The 16,068-nt window shown below is 44.6% G+C and overlaps 1 protein-coding gene across 1 annotated transcript; it reads left to right on the forward strand.

Moving 5' to 3' along the window:
* Positions 1 to 13,792: 13,792 nt before the first annotated feature.
* LOC133801926 (probable serine/threonine-protein kinase At1g01540) lies at positions 13,793 to 15,861 on the forward strand. Its single transcript, XM_062240153.1, has 2 exons — positions 13,793 to 15,335; positions 15,419 to 15,861. Exons 1-2 carry the CDS (start codon positions 14,090 to 14,092, stop codon positions 15,775 to 15,777), a joined length of 1,605 nt encoding a protein of 534 aa, XP_062096137.1. The 5' UTR covers positions 13,793 to 14,089; the 3' UTR covers positions 15,778 to 15,861.
* The last annotated feature ends 207 nt before the right edge of the window (positions 15,862 to 16,068 follow it).

A 16,068-nucleotide genomic window follows, 5' to 3' on the forward strand; every position in this document is an offset into this window, starting at 1 on the left:
AAAATATTTATATGACAATGATATAAATTTAATAAATTATATAAATAAAATTAAGCAAAGCAAACGTGCATTGTACGTTGCTTGTATCTAGTGTATATATATATATATGTGGAGTTTCTTATGTACGAGCATCACTTTTCTATCGATAGAGACGTTTTCTATTTTTGGTATTTTGAGAAATTATAGCCTAATTCTTTTATATGACGACGTACATGATAGTTATAATAGACATTTCACTAAATTTTCTAAAAATTATGAATAATTTATGTTGCCGAAATCAAGATTCAAACAATCTGTTTTACACTCGTATAATGCAACTGATTGTTTGAATCCTCATTTTGTATTTAGATTTTTTCAAAAATTGCTGAGATGCTTGCCATAACTACAATGTACATCGTCATATAAAAAAATTTAAATAATAATTTATCCACGTGCCAAAAAAATGCCCCTACCCCAAAAATTAATCGTGATTTAGATTCTGTTCTTTCCATGCTCCTCTTAATTGAGACATGAGACCCAATGTCCAATGCTTGAAGTAGGAATCAATTTGCTTCGACTTACTTATTAAGTAAGGTAGTAAGTTGAGTGAGTGGGTAATATAATATTCTTAAAGTCTTCATTTTTTGTTCTTTTTATATCTGTTGACGCCGTTTTTCGTCAAATAGTGAAAGAAGAGCATGTAAACAATAACTGAAAATGGCCAATTGAAATAAAACAATGTAAACACACGATTTTTACGTGGTTCAGCAGTTAAATCTGCCTAGTCCACGAGTCTTTGTTATTAAACTCAAGATTATCTCTAGGAATTCTTCAAGAATGAATTCTCCAGAGTTTTCTCTCAAGGATCAGAATTTCGGTCCTCTACAATGGCGCATGGCCTCTCTATTTATAGAGAAGGCTGCAGAATACTATCCCACATATTTTGGGTAGTTACTCTTTTTGTATAAATAAAATTAATGGCTTTAAATGCCTATAATCAGATATAAAAGGAAACGTCCCCTGAAGACCAGGAGACGTATAACTGACCAAATAACATCCCATGATTCTAGGGGATTTACAATAATAAATGAGGATTACATCTCATATTTATAACATTTGTAGATATTCAAGGTGGTTATCACGTATCTCTAAGGCTTTAGCCTCCCAGGTTTCCCGTCACCTTTCGAGCTGGAGACATCTTCCGAGGTCACATGGCTTTCGAGATCGTATGTGCGTCGAGCTCGGAACCCCTGACCCGAGGTCATCCCTGGAGATGAATGCGTCCCCGGAGCTACCTTTCGAGATCATGAATACTTCGAGGTCACCATACTCGAGGTCGTCTATGTCCTGCAGGCTCGACATTCGATCCTGGAGCATGTTTCCAACCTTATGAGTCCACTTATTTACGAATCCAACTTTCGTGGTCATAATTTGCATAGCTCGAAATCTGGGTGTAACATCTTGCCCCCTCAAAAGTATTTGTTCGAATCCTAAGAGAAGGAAACTTTTGAACTACTTTCTTCGAGAACTGTACCGTCACACTTTTGAAAATGGACACGCGTCAGTTGGGTATTGCTCATTTTTGGTACTTGAGTACCTTGGAAACACGCCCACGATCGTCCGTCTGACACCTTTTCGGCGCCATCTTGTCATTGATCCCTGACCGTTGGATTTTGCAAGGATTTTGTTCAACGTTCCAGATTAATTCCTTTTTCCCACCTATATATACAAGACCCCATTCTTCATCTTCATTTTTACCTTCTTTTACCAAGAGCAAGAAAAGAAGAAAAAAGAAACCAGAGACCTCCTCCTAAAAAGTTTCCATTCTGTGCATGTTTTCTCGGCCAAAGAAACAAAGAAATCCTGGTCTGTTCGAGTCAGTGAGTTCCTATTTGCAACCTCTTCTTCAATCAACAATCTCTCTGCAGTCGCCATTATTGTGTAAGTAAGCAATCTCTGTTTCCCATTTTGACAGTTTTTATTCAAATTGTTCTTGCTGTGTATGTGTATATACTAGTTTACATCCTTAGCATAATACGATAGGAGGTTTTGATCCGATAGGCTCAGATGCTTTTTAGATTTCCGTACTGGATTTACATCACTGGCTTATACCCAGTTTTCATATTTGAGTGAGGTTCCAATTTTTCTAGGTTTTGAAATTTTTAGGCAACGTTTCTTGTACACTAAGTTTTCAGATAAAAACATGGGCCTTGATAAATGCACGAAACCCAAGGATGCCTTTCCTGGTTAACCGCCACTCTTCTTTCCCTTGAATTTCGGGATTTTCAAAAAATTATCCACGTTCCTTTTCTTTTTCGTGGAACACACGCCCTGACTCCTCAATAAGGGTCTTAATATTTAGTTTGTCTTGTTCCTAAATCTCCGAGCTCATCCCATCGAGCTCGTGATTCTTGCATGCATGGCCCTCACCATTTTTTCTTTCTCGTTAGATGTCACAGAATCTGGAAAGACAGTGGGGGTCATTGCTGGCAATCCCTTACGAGCCAAAATCTCCGAGCCCAGAATCGCTGTTCGCCCGGAATCAACGTCGGATAAGAGAATACGAGCTTGCGCGCGAGCAAGAGGACATTCGAGCTCACTACCGCCGTCAGATAGACGAAGTCATAGAGGGGAAGAGGAGAGTTCTTCGGGAGGCCATCTATCCGGAATCCAATTCAGGTCCTAGGCCGATTCCTCTCGATCCTGCTTTAAAGGTTACTGTCGCATACCACCCCGGAGAGCTCAAATTTTCACTAATGAGGGAACCTTCATCCTCGCAGTCGAGGAGAGAGATGTTCGAGGCCGAGCTCTACTGGAGCTCGGTTACCACAACCAGTCAAATAACTGAAATCTTGGCTTTCCATGGCCTTGGTTTGTCGGGCACCTTGAAGTGTTGAGCTCCGACTGGTCATGAACGGAGCTTCTTCGCCCCTGGCGGCCGCGACGCCACAGTGAAATATGCGGCATGGAGCCAGGAGCACATGAGGGCGGGAGCACTGCTGCCCTTGAAGTCTTTTTTCAAAGACTTTACTGATTTCGTTGGGTTGGCTCCGTTCCAACTCAACACCAATTCGTACAGGGTGCTGTCTGCCCTGAGGTCCTTGTACCACGAGCTAGGGTGGAAAGGACCTTCACCTCAAGAGATTTTATATCTCTTTTGTTTAAAAGGTAACCCCTCCCAAGCTCGGGGAGGGGATGGCTTTTACTACCTCTCGAGCTACCCCAAGGAGACGAAGGTTTTTGAGGATCTTCCCAACCACCCGCCTGATTTCAAAAGGGCCTTCTTCTGGACAGATGGTCTGTCCCCGTCTCGACATTATTCGTTCAGGAGGATTCGTAAGTATTCTCATTACCTTTATTTTTGTGCTCGAGACTTTAGTTCTTGAATCCATATTTAGTTGAAATGTGTCTCGCCTTTCAGCTAATTTTCAGCGTCCCACCCCCAATGAAGCAATGAAGGGGCACAGAGAGGCCTTGCTCCAACTCCCTTATGGCAGGAGGTCTCTCTCGTATCTATTACACGAGGGCAAGCTCTGAGCTTGTGGGCTGTTGGGAGAGGGCCAGTCAACCTCTGACTGGTCCAATAAAAAATATGAACACTGGGAGGAGGTGCCACTGCCCACAGGCGCCCTTCCTCCGAGGAGAGAAACGAGGCCATCACTCCCAATTCGCCTGAGGAGTCCGCGGTCTGGGAATGAGGCCAATGATGAAGCTTCGAGCTCGGATTCAGATGAAGGTAAAGTCCTCCCTACTTCGAGAATGTGGTCCCCCACTTTACTAAAACACAGGCCCAATAGGTTAGTCTCGTGCCCACAGGATAGATACCACTTCTACATATGGAGTTGGGTAGATGACTGTGTCCATAGGTTTGATAGTGGGCTCGGGAAATACGACACCATGTAAACCACGGACGAGGTGTGGAATGGGATAGCTGTGCAGTACGGGACCAATGATTATAGGGACCTCTCGAGGTTATCACCTACTTATAGGGAAGGCACTCCCCCCGCCTCCTCTGAAGACGGGGGAATTTCATGGTCCCCAAGCTCGAGCTCGGGGGAGAGTTCCAGTTAGGTTTCTTCTATCATCACTCTATATGTCTGTGACACTGAAACAACTTGTGTGCTTCACTTTACTCACCGTGTTGTGACTTGTGCAGGCGAGATGGACTCCGACCTTGACACCCTCATCGACACTGCTGGTGCCAAGAGGAGCAAACGCCCTAGGGCGGGGTCACTGAAGACCGGCCAACCGGGCAAAGGCTCTAAGAGGTCCAAGAAAACACCTCCCCTTGTTCTGCCGGTTCCGAGCTCTGTTGCTGCGTCGACTACTCAGGCCAGCACTTCCACGACGGCGCCATCCTCGCAGGCCGTCGCCTCTGCGGTGGCACCAACTACGCTGGTTGGTGCCCCCATCATGATTGAGCCCCAACCTCCTGTGGTGGGTCAATCATCCTCTACTCCGCTTTCCAAAAGGCCTTCTGCTTCCTGAGTTTAGAAGCTATCAATCTCCACCCATATGGACGCATATGCGGTGGACAATGCTGCTGGGTCCCATGGATCCACGCTGGTCTCGGATGTCATGTCCCGGATCGGCCAGAGCTATGGCAGCCTTGAAGCTCCCTAGTGGCAGTGCTTAAATGATACCCGAGACTGCACTGCTCTTTATGAGAAGAGTATCGAGCACACCGCCGCGGTAAGTATTCTTCTATACTCCTTCCTTTTCTACTTGTAATCATACTGACCTGGAGCTAATGGTGGTTTATTTCTTTTTCAAGCTCTTGCCTTCACTGCTCAGCTCAATTACCAGTTAAACCATGAGATCCATTCGAGCAAGATTCATGCTCAGGAGGCGAAAGATCTTCACCTCAAGGCGAGCGATGATCTGAAGGCAGCGAATGCGAAGCTCGAGGCGGGAGTTAAGGAGCGTGAAGGTATGGCCACCGAGCTCGGGAAGTTGAAGGCCGAGCTCAAGGAGCATAAAAAAGAGATCACCCAGCTTCGGGAGACCAATAAGAAGCTTGAAGAGGACAAGGCCGCCACCTTCGACATCATGGAGGATGCAAAAGCTCGTCTCCTTGCCGAGTACAAAGAGAAGAAAGAACAAGCAGTTGACTCTGCTATATACCGAATGTGGGCCTACAATGAAGATCTGGACACCAGCTTCTTAGGTCCTCACGAGGCGCCGCTTCTTGAAAGGTGGAATGCTCGGCTCGAGAAGGAAGAGGCTGAATAGCTCGAGAAGGAGAAGGCTGAGCAGCTCGAGAAGGAAAAGGCTGCTCGGGACGCCGTTTCGGAGGGAGCTCAGGAGCATAGTCATGCTATTCGTCCTGGGGGGTCCGGTGCTACTGATGCTGAGAAGGCCAAGGAGACTCCTCTTCCTTGAATCTGACCTCGGGGAGATCATTTATTGGGGTTGCGTCCCCCTATTTTGTAATTATTTTAATTTATACCCACGGGGCTGATACAATTTCTTTAACTATTCTTTTACATGCTTTACATTTCTTGGCTCGAAATATTTTGCACATTTTATGTTGATGAATCAGTTATGTTTATTTATTCACACAAACATAGTTTGGATTTTAGGCTCGAAACTCGATGCATTCATGCATAGTTTGTTCGAATTATCCGCTTCCGACCTCGTTATTTATCAAGGTCGGATATTACTTTAACCATGAACCCGGAAGTACTTATATGGTATGTAACGTATATGATTTGGTTATATCTTTTTTGTTTAGTCACTTTTCCTCATCCTCAGTTTTTGCTCCGAGGTTAAGAGTTCGAAACTATTTTTCTTTAAGATATTCCAGCCTCGATCTCGACTCATCTCGAAGTAGGTTTATGTTCCTACTTATCATCGATTAATTTTTTGGCCGGTTTGTTCCAAACCTGTTAAGTTTGCACATCTAGTTAACTCCAAATGTTTTAGGTTTTTGATGGTTCGGTTATGTTCGAACTATCTAAGCTCGCGTATTTAGTTACATCCAAATACTTTATGTTTTTGATAATTCGGTTATGTCCGAACTATCTAAGCTCGCGTACTTGGTTACATCCAAATACTTTATGTTTTTGATAATTCGATTATGTCCGAACTATCTAAGCTCGCGTACTTGGTTATATCCAAATACTTTTTGTTTTTGATAATTCGGTTATGTCCGAACTATCTAAGCTCGCGTACTTGGTTATATCCAAATACTTTTTGATAATTCGGTTATGTCCGAACTATCTAAGCTCACGTACTTGGTTACATCCAAATACTTTATATATATATTTTTTATTTTTTAAGCTGATGGTATATATACCAATGATGCCCCCTTAATATCCTATGAGTGTGACCATAGGTTATTAAATTAAGAGAGATTGCAAAAATAAAAAACAAAAAGAGATTACATATTGAACAAAATAGATCTTTTATTTGATGGAATTCAAAAACAGACAAGCTAATACATATAGAAAATCATGGTTACAGGCAACACACTTCCTACACTACTGATAGTAAGGCCTAAGGTGTTCGCCATTCCATGCTCGCAGTACTAGGCTCCCGTCCAATCTCGCAAGTTTGTATACGCCAGGTCGGATGACTGACTCTATCTGGTATGGTCCTTCCCAGTTCGGCCCGAGCACTCCAGCTGCTGGATCTCGGGTTGCTAAGAATACGCGTCTCAACACCAGATCTCCCATTCCGAACTTTCGATCTCGAACCCTCTTGTTGAAATATCTGATAGTGCGTTGCTGGTAAGCAGCATTTCTCAGCTGAGCCTCTTCTCTTTTTTCTTCGATCAAGTCTAGGGTTTCCTCGAGCTGAGTATGGTTTGAACTTTGGTCGTAGGTCTGAGTTCGTATCGTTGGGATTTTGACTTCGATGGGCAACATTGCCTCACAGCCGTATGCTAGAGAGAACGGGGTATGTCCTGTTGATGTCCGAGCAGTGGTCCTATACCCTCAAAGGACTTGAGGCAATTCCTCGGGCCATCGTCCCTTTGCTTCCTCCAACTTTTTCTTTAGAGAACTCTTGAGAGTTTTGTTAACGGCTTCAACCTGACCATTCGCTTGAGGGTGGGCCACTGATGAAAAACTCTTTATTATACTGTTCTTCTCACAAAAATTGGTGAATAGGTCACAATCGAACTGAGTTCCGTTGTCAGATACGATCTTCCTCGGTACTCCATATCGGCACACGATGCTCTTTACAACGAAATCAAGGATTTTATTTGAAGTTATAGTTGCCAATGGTTCGGCCTCCGTCCATTTTTTGAAGTAATCCACGGCGACTACAGCATATTTTACTCCGCCTTTGCCAGTCGGGAGAGAGCCTATGAGGTCGATGCCCCATAGTGCAAAAGGCCATGGGGATGTCAACATGGTCAGCTCGCTTGGTGGAGCTCGGGGTATCGTGGCGAATCTCTGGCATTTGTCGCATTTCTTCACATACTCGAAAGAATCCGCTTTAATGGTTGGCCAGAAATATCCCTGGCGTATGATCTTCTTGGACAGGTTGTGCCCCCCAGTGTGATCTCCGCAGAACCCTTCATGAATTTCTTCGATGATTTTCTTGGCCTCGGGAGGGGTTACACATCTAAGCAATGGCATGGAATATCCCCTTCTGTATAGTTTTCCGTCTAAAATGGTGTACCGAGGAAGTTGATACATCAACTTTCGAGCCTGATTCCGATCTTTTGGAAGAATTCCATTTTCGAGGTAATCAACTATTGGGGTCATCCAGGTCGGCTCTGTTTCGATCATACACACATCTTCCTCTTCTGGCTCACTAATGCTGGGTGTTGATAGGTGTTCTATGGGTATAACATTTAGCTCTTCATTTTCGGCGGAGGTGGCGAGTCAAGCTAAGGCATCTGCATTTGAGTTTCGTTCTCGGGGAACCTGTTCGATTGCATAAAACTCGAAATACTCTAATGCGGATTTTGCCTTCTCTAGATAAGCTGCCATTCTTGTGCCACGAGCCTGGTATTCTCCCAAAATTTGATTAACTACGAGCTGGGAGTCACTATAGCAATGTATAGCTTTAGCCTTGAGCTCTTTTGTTATTCGTAGTCCCGCGAGTAGAGCCTCGTACTCGGCCTCATTATTCGATGCTTTAAAGCCAAATCTTAAAGCGGAGTGAAATTTACTCCCTGCGGGGGTGATCAGAATAACCCCTGCCCCTGCTCCGTTTTCATTTGACGAGCCGTCGACGTAAAGTTTCCACAGCTCGTGGGCCGTGGTTATTACCTCGCCGTCGGCTATACCCGTACATTCTACTATAAAGTCCGCCAATGCTTGTGCCTTAATGGTCGTTCTCGGGTGGTAGGTGATCTCGAACTGTCCGAGCTCAACAGCCCATTTAAGGAGTCGACCTGAAGCCTCTGGTTTAGATAGGACTTGTCTAAGTGGTTGATCAGTTAGCACATGGATGGGATGTGCCTGAAAGTAGGGGCGGAGCTTACGGGATGAATGAATCAGGCTGAGCGCGAGTTTCTCCATCAGTGGGTATCTTGACTCTGCCCCCAGTAATCTTTTACTGATGTAGTAAACGGGTCTTTGCACCCTTTCTTCTTCTCGGACGAGCACTGCACTTATCGCGTGTTCGGTAGTTGAAAGGTATAGGTACAGTATTTCCCCCGTTTCAGGTTTTGACAGGATGGGTGGTTCCGCAAGGTGCTTTTTGAGCTCCTGAAAGGCCAGCTCGCATTCCTCTGTCCATTCAAATTTCTTACCTCCTCTCAGTAAGTTGAAAAATGGAAGACCACGATCCGTAGATTTCGAGATGAATTTGCTTAGGGCCGCCATCCTGCCAGTCAGACTTTGGACATCCTTGTGCCTTCGAGGTGAGGGCATGTCAATCAGGGCCTTGATCTTGTCGGGATTAGCCTCGATTCCACGGGAGTTCACAATAAAGCCCAGAAATTTTCCTGAAGATACCCCAAAAGTGCACTTCTAAGGATTTAGCTTCATGTTATACTTTCTGAGCACGCCGAAGCACTCTTCGAGGTCATCAACATGGTTCTTGTTGAGTTGAGACTTTACAAGCATATCATCAACATAAACCTCCATGTTGTTCCCAATTTGTTCCGAAAACATCATGTTTACGAGCCGCTGGTATGTGACTCCAGCATTCTTGAGCTCGAATGGCATGACATTATAACAATATAGCCCTTTATCCGTGATGAAGCTCGTATGTTCTTGGTCGGGGGCGTGCATGGGAATCTGGTTATATCCAGAATAGGCATCCATGAACGACATCAGGCCATGCCCCGCCGTGGCATCCACGAGCTGATCAATCCTTGGCAGCGGAAAACAGTCTTTTGGGCAAGCTTTGTTGAGATCCGAGTAGTCAATACAGGTTCTCCACGTCCCATTGGGCTTTGGGACCAACACCGGATTGGCCACCCAGTCAGGGTAAAAGGCATCCCTAATGAAATGGTTTGCTTTTAACCTGTCAACTTCCTCCTTTAATGCTTTCTTTCTGTCTTCGTCCAGCTGTCTTCGTTTTTGTTGCTTTGGGGGAAAACTTTTGTCTATGTTTAGGGCATGGCTTGCTACATTCGGGCTTATCCCCACCATGTCGGAATGCGACCATGCGAAGACATCCTGGTTTTTCTTCAGAAAACAGATTAATTGCTATTTGGCCTCGTCTTGGAGGTGTTTTCCGACCTTCACCTTCTTTGAGGGATCAGCTTCTTCGAGCTGAACTTCTTCGAGCTCCTCTAAAGGTTCGAGGTCAGCTTTCTCCTCAATCCTCGGATCAATCTCTTCGTCAACCTCTAAGACCGTTCCGTCTTTGTTTTGTATGATGACGAGTGCTTGAGCGTTCGTTTGTTTCTTTCCTCTCATGGAGATGCTATAACATTCCCTCCCTGCCAGTTGGTCTCCTTTTAATGTCCCGACTTTGCTAGGGGTCGGGAACTTAAGGGCCAGATGCCTTACTGATGAAACTGCCCCCAGCCCGACCAGGGCGGGTCTCCCGAGCAGCACATTGTAGGCAGATGGCAAGTCTACTACCACGAACTCCATTATCTTGGTCACCGAGACTGGATAGTCTCCCAAGGTTATGGGGAGCTCAATGGATCCCATACAGGCAGTTCCTTCTCCTGAAAAGCCGTACAAAGTAGTTGCACATGCCTTCAGGTCGCGAAGGGAGAGTCCCATTTTTTCGAGGGTCGCTTTGTAAAGAATATTGACTGAGCTCCCATTATCTATGAGAACTCGGTGGACTCTTTTGTTGGCGAGCTGAAGAGTAATAACCAGCGGATCATGATGTGGGAACTGAACATGGGAGGCGTCCTCCTCAGTGAAGGTTATGGGTTGTGATTCAATCCTCTGGCTTTTAGGTGCCCTAGGTTCGGGTTCATAAGGAGACCCGTCCCCTGTCTTAAGCTCGTTAACATATCTCTTTTGGGCATTCCTGCCCCCTCCTGCGAGATGAGGCCCTCCCGAGATGGTTATTACGTCCTCTCCATCTATCGGTGGGGGTCTGTCTTCTTCCCGAGATCGGGAATTATTGTTTTGTGTCGTCGGAGGCGCGACTACTCTCTAGCTCGCGGTAGTCTGTCCAGTACTCTGGTTTTTGACATACTGCCGGAAGTAACCTCTCGAGATCAACCCTTCGATCTCGTCCTTCAGTTGTCGACATTCGTCAGTTGTGTGTCCGGTGTCTCTGTGGAACCGGAAATACTTACTGGAATCCCTCTTGGATTTTTGATTTCTCATTGGGTCCGGACGCCTGAAGGGGACCTGGTTTTCATTAGCCAGGTATATGTTTTCCCGAGACTCGTTGAGCTCGGTGTGCACTTTATACACGGAGAAATACCTCTCCCCTTTCTTTTTCTTTCCTCCCTCAGCTTCGGGATTATTTCCTTCGTTCTTTTTCCTCTTGGAGGGATTCTCCGAGGTAGGCTGGGGAGCTGCTGGGTCAGCCGAGGTTGAGGCAGAGTTGATGTTTATCGTTGTAGTTTCGATCTGCGAGGTCGCTTTGAGCGTTGACCTCGCCTCCTCTACATTGACAAATCTCTGCGGACGTCTGTTAAACTCGGTTATCGACCTCATCGGTTTCCCTTGCATGTCATCCCAAAGGGCACTTCCGGGTAAAACACCAGCTCGGATAGCCATTAAGTGCCCACTGTCATCCACGTCCCGAGCTCGGGCGACTTCCAGATTAAATCTTGTCAGGTAACTTTTCAGTGTTTCGCCCAGCTGTTGTCGGACGTTAGTTAGGGTGGATGCCTCTGGTCTGACTCCCATCATAGCTCGGAACTGCTTCTTAAAGTCTCTAGACAACTGCTCCCACGAAGTTATTGAGTGTCTTTTATATTTTTCGAACCAACTTTTGGCGGGTCCTGCCAATGATGTTGGAAACAACATGCACCTGAGCTCATAACCCACGTTACTGGCTCTCATGATAGTGTTGAACGTGCTCAGGTGACTACATGGATCGATCTTTCCTTCAAACGTTGGGACGTGAGGAATCCGAAACCCTTGAGGAAATTGAGTGTCAGAAATATGGGGAGCAAACGGTTCGAGCTCCTCATCTGAGTCCTCATATCGACTCAATCCTCGTTCATTCTTCAAAAGCCTAAAGGCTCTTTCGAGCTGATCGATTCTTTCTTGGACTGCGTCAGTAGGAGGTGCTTTCTGGAATTGACTGTCATTGATAGTGATTCCAGGCTCGCGTCTTCGCAAGGGATCTCTACACTTATTCAAGCGATCCCTCAGGTCAGGATTTGTTTGATCTCCATTCCCCCGACTCTGATTCAGATGATTGCGCAGGTCGGGACGTTTCTTGCGACTCCCAGTATTCTTACGACCTCGGTCGTGTTTGCTGACAGACCTGGTCTCTCCGGATTCGTCACTGGTGAGACTCATTGCTCGGTTGTTTCGGGATGGATTCTTTCCACGTCGCCTCGTCTCCGCGGTGCGAGACCGAGACGTTTGACTTCTCTCAGATGGAGCGCCTCTCCGCTCCTGGAAAGTCTCCCTGTTTCCTTGTCCATCCCCTGCACGCCCTTGATCCTGATCTCGAACAGGTTGAGCGTTTCTGCGGGGTGGCGAAGGATATCTTATGGGTGACGGAGGGAACCGTATAGGCGACGGTGGCTGCCACCCTTGTCGCGGCCTAGAGGGTCCAGAATTTGCCCGAGATGGGTCAGTCGCGTTCGGTGCGCTCCCAGGTACCTGAGTCCGAGCCTCTGCAGGGGTTCGGTTATTCTCAGTTCCCGCAGGCACTTCCACAGGCGGGTTAGGTGGGACCCGAGCTCGGGTACTCCTCTGGGGCCTAGGAGGAGCAGATGGCTCTGCTGGCGCCGAGGGATGAGTCGGCCTTCTTGTGGCAGCATCCTTTCGCGGACGCCCACGGGGCCTCCGGGGAGGAACATGCACGTCCCTTGGAGGAGGGACTTGGTTTTCGCGCGGAGGCGGGGGCTGAGCCACCTGCGCCTCTGCGGCTATCCTAGTCAACTCCTCATTCCGTTTGTTGGTCTCTGCCAACAGCTGTTTCAACTGCTGGTTTTCCAGTTCTACAATAGGAACGTAACGCTCAGGATTGTAGTACATATCCTTATCCCTTGGTGGAGGCGAAGGTCCCCGGGAATCAGAAGACCCACTCCTCTCCTCAACGTCCGGGTTCTCCATTGGTTGTTTTCCAGGATGTCTTGGGTAATTTTCTTCAGGGGTGTTCTGATTGTTTATGGCCATGATTTTCTCAGGGATGAATGCTTAAGGCTCTCAATGAAAGCACCAAACTGTTGACGCCGTTTTTCGTCAAGCAGTGAAAGAAGAGCACGTAAACAATAACTGAAAATGGCCAATTGAAATAAAACAATGTAAACACACGATTTTTACGTGGTTCAGCAGTTAAATCTGCCTAGTCCACGAGTCTTTGTTATTAAACTCAAGATTATCTCTAGGAATTCTTCAAGAATGAATTCTCCAGAGTTTTCTCTCAAGGATCAGAATTTCGGTCCTCTACAATGGCGCATGGCCTCTCTATTTATAGAGAAGGCTGCAGAATACTATCCCACATATTTTGGGTAATTACTCTTTTTGTATAAATAAAATTAATGGCTTTAAATGCCTATAATCAGATATAAAAGGAAACGTCCCCTGAAGACCAAGAGACGTATAACTGACCAAATAACATCCCATGATTCTAGGGGATTTACAATAATAAATGAGGATTACATCTCATATTTATAACATTTGTAGATATTCAAGGTGGTTATCACGTATCTCTAAGGCTTTAGCCTCCCAGGTTTCCCATCACCTTTCGAGCTGGAGACATCTTCCGAGGTCACATGGCTTTCGAGATCGTATGTGCGTCGAGCTCGGAACCCCTGACCCGAGGTCATCCCTGGAGATGAATGCGTCCCCGGAGCTACCTTTCGAGATCATGAATACTTCGAGGTCACCATACTCGAGGTCGTCTATGTCCTGCAGGCTCGACATTCGATCCTGGAGCATGTTTCCAACCTTATGAGTCCACTTATTTACGAATCCAACTTTCGAGGTCATAATTTGCATAGATCGAAATCTGGGTGTAACAATATCTAATATTTATTTTGGGTTCGGCTATTCCACTTAGCCAAGCCATTCCACTTATAATTATGAAATTAATAAAATAACAAAACTAATTTATCCATCAATATGTCCCTGCTTAAGAATTTTCCAAAGGGTAAAAAAAAATACCATTTTTAATATTATTTTGCAAAATGACAATTTTTTGACAATTTATCCATCATATTTGTGAACCTAAAAAACTGAGAGCAAAACCAAATTCAACACAAAAAGCATGAAAAAAAAAACTAAACTATAGAAAAAGAAAAAGGAAAAAAACATGGATGTCTTCTTTCGCTATATCACTGAAATAATAATAATAATAATGTAAGACCGAAAAATCTCAGTTGGTAGAAAGTGAAAAATAACCGCAAGTTCTGATGAAGAGTGTGAGTTTACAAGCTGTAACCGCCAAGTTTGCCCAGTACATGCACATAAACATTAAAACTAGAAAGACCCACTTCATTACTTGCTACATACAAAGCCTTTATAACCACCCCATTAGTTAGTCATTTGCAAACCGTTTGAAACACTCGTCATTTGAATTTCTGAAGAAACAGCGAAAAACCATGGCTTATATTTATGCAAATTATTTGGTTTTTAAGTTCATTGTATCAACTCTGGTCTCCATAACATTCTCAGCATCTGTAATAGATGACCTTAAAAACCTTAACCCACCTCTAGATTTCAACTCTACCATCATCAACAACTGCCACAATAACCCTTCTCTTAGATACTGCAGTTCCTCTCCCATGGATCTCGATGAAATCTTCAAGTTCACCATTGTTGGCAGCCATCTCTGCAAGGAATCCAAGAATCCCAATTGTGTTGAGTCCTTTCCAAAGATAGACCTCCAAAACCGCCCAATGATTGCTCCACTTTACTTGTCTTTCAGCTTCTTTTGGAAGTATTGCCCTTTAGATGTCCTCTCCGTTGACTTGTCCAATGCTTCTCTAAAGGGTAGTTTTCCAATGGAAGTCCTCCATTGCACCCAAATACAAGCTCTTGATTTGAGTTTCAATGAACTTTCTGGGGAGTTCCCAGTAGAGAGTTTCTCTCCACTAACCAACCTCACAGTTCTTAATTTGTCATACAATCATTTTCTGGAGAGAATAGTCTCTGAAACTGAGTTCTTCAAACGATTTAATGCTTCTGGTTTTCTTCATTCGGGTATACTCCCTGATCACAAGATGTTTGGTATCAAACTTATGTCCATGTTGGTTGGTTTTCCAATATTTGTGATTCTTGTGGTGGGATGCCTTGGATGGGCTTGTCTCAACAGGCCTGATTTTCTCCCAAGAATGCTTCAAAGTCAACACAAGTTTACTCCATCAATGCTCAAGGCAGCAACCAACGGGTTTTGCAAGAAGAATTTGGTGGGGAAGAGTGAGGCAGTTAATATCTACAGAGGGACTCTGAGAGATGGCACTGAAGTAAGGATTGAGATCTACATTAGTGATGACATCTCAAGGGAAAACTACAACAAGTTCATCAACGAATGCAAGGTTCTGGTCCAGTTACGCCACAAGAACATACTTCAAGTACTGGGCTGGTGTAACAATCGCCGCCGGTTCAGGGCTGTTGTCACCGAATGGGTTGAAGGGCAAAATGTTGAGATGTTGATAGAGTGTTCAAATCCTCCGTGGAAGCATAGGCTAAGACTAATGATGGGGATTGTGAAAGGAGTGTGTTATCTTCACGAGAATTGGCCAGAGGTCGATTATGATCTCAAGGCAAGTAGTGTGTTGTTGTCTAGCAATTTAGAGCCACTAATTTCAAGGTTTCAGATTGGAGAACAAAAGAACAGCACAAGAAGTAAGTACTACAAACTATTTAAGTATCTATTAAATATTACATTCCTGTAAATTTGATCACCTCTTACGCTAGAAACTTTTCAGAGATTTACAAGCTTGGAGAATTCCTGCTGGAGATAATAGTGAACAAGAAATTACTGGAAGAATTCGAAGGAGGAGAAACTGGTTTGATTGACCATATCAGAATGCATTATCCTGGAAACCTGCACAAGGTTTTGGATGAGAAGATGAAACTAACAGAGAATGCCTTCGATCAAGCGAAACAGATAATAGGATTAGGCTTAATGTGCACAGATCAAACAAGCTACAAACAATTGAGCTTGAAACAGGTTTTTGATATCATTAGTAGAGCCTACGAGTCTGTCACCGTTTTGGTTTCTCCTGATCAGAAAAGATCACACCGAGATAGAGACAAAGAGAGCAAGCGAATTCAATTCAGATGAACCTTTGTTTTGTGAAACTCTGAACATCCATGAGCCTCTTACTGTTGATATCTCTATATTCTAGTGTGTATCTGCTGGAAATTAGATTCTAGTGTGTAGCCTTCATTCTATGAAACTGATATTTCTTTTGTCTTTAAGATGCATAATGCTTGGAAAATTAGTAGTCATGTTTATCTATTTGAGAGAAATCTATTCTCTGTTTTTTCCATATATATATAAGACTGAATAGTTTAGACCACTCATGATAATTTGACAATGCTAATGTAATTATAAAGAAACTTTTGTACAAAC

The sequence above is a fragment of the Humulus lupulus genome, chromosome 9 (assembly GCF_963169125.1).
Source record: "Humulus lupulus chromosome 9, drHumLupu1.1, whole genome shotgun sequence".
Taxonomy (NCBI): Eukaryota; Viridiplantae; Streptophyta; class Magnoliopsida; order Rosales; family Cannabaceae; genus Humulus; species Humulus lupulus.

What these genes read in the sequence shown, in the direction of transcription:
- LOC133801926 (XM_062240153.1), top strand. Translation starts at nt 14,090, where the DNA reads ATGGCTTATATTTATGCAAATTATTTGGTTTTTAAGTTCATTGTATCA. An exon ending in ACAAAAGAACAGCACAAGAA is followed by an intron (nt 15,336 to 15,418) that starts GTAAGTACTACA and finishes GAAACTTTTCAG; the next exon opens with AGATTTACAAGCTTGGAGAA.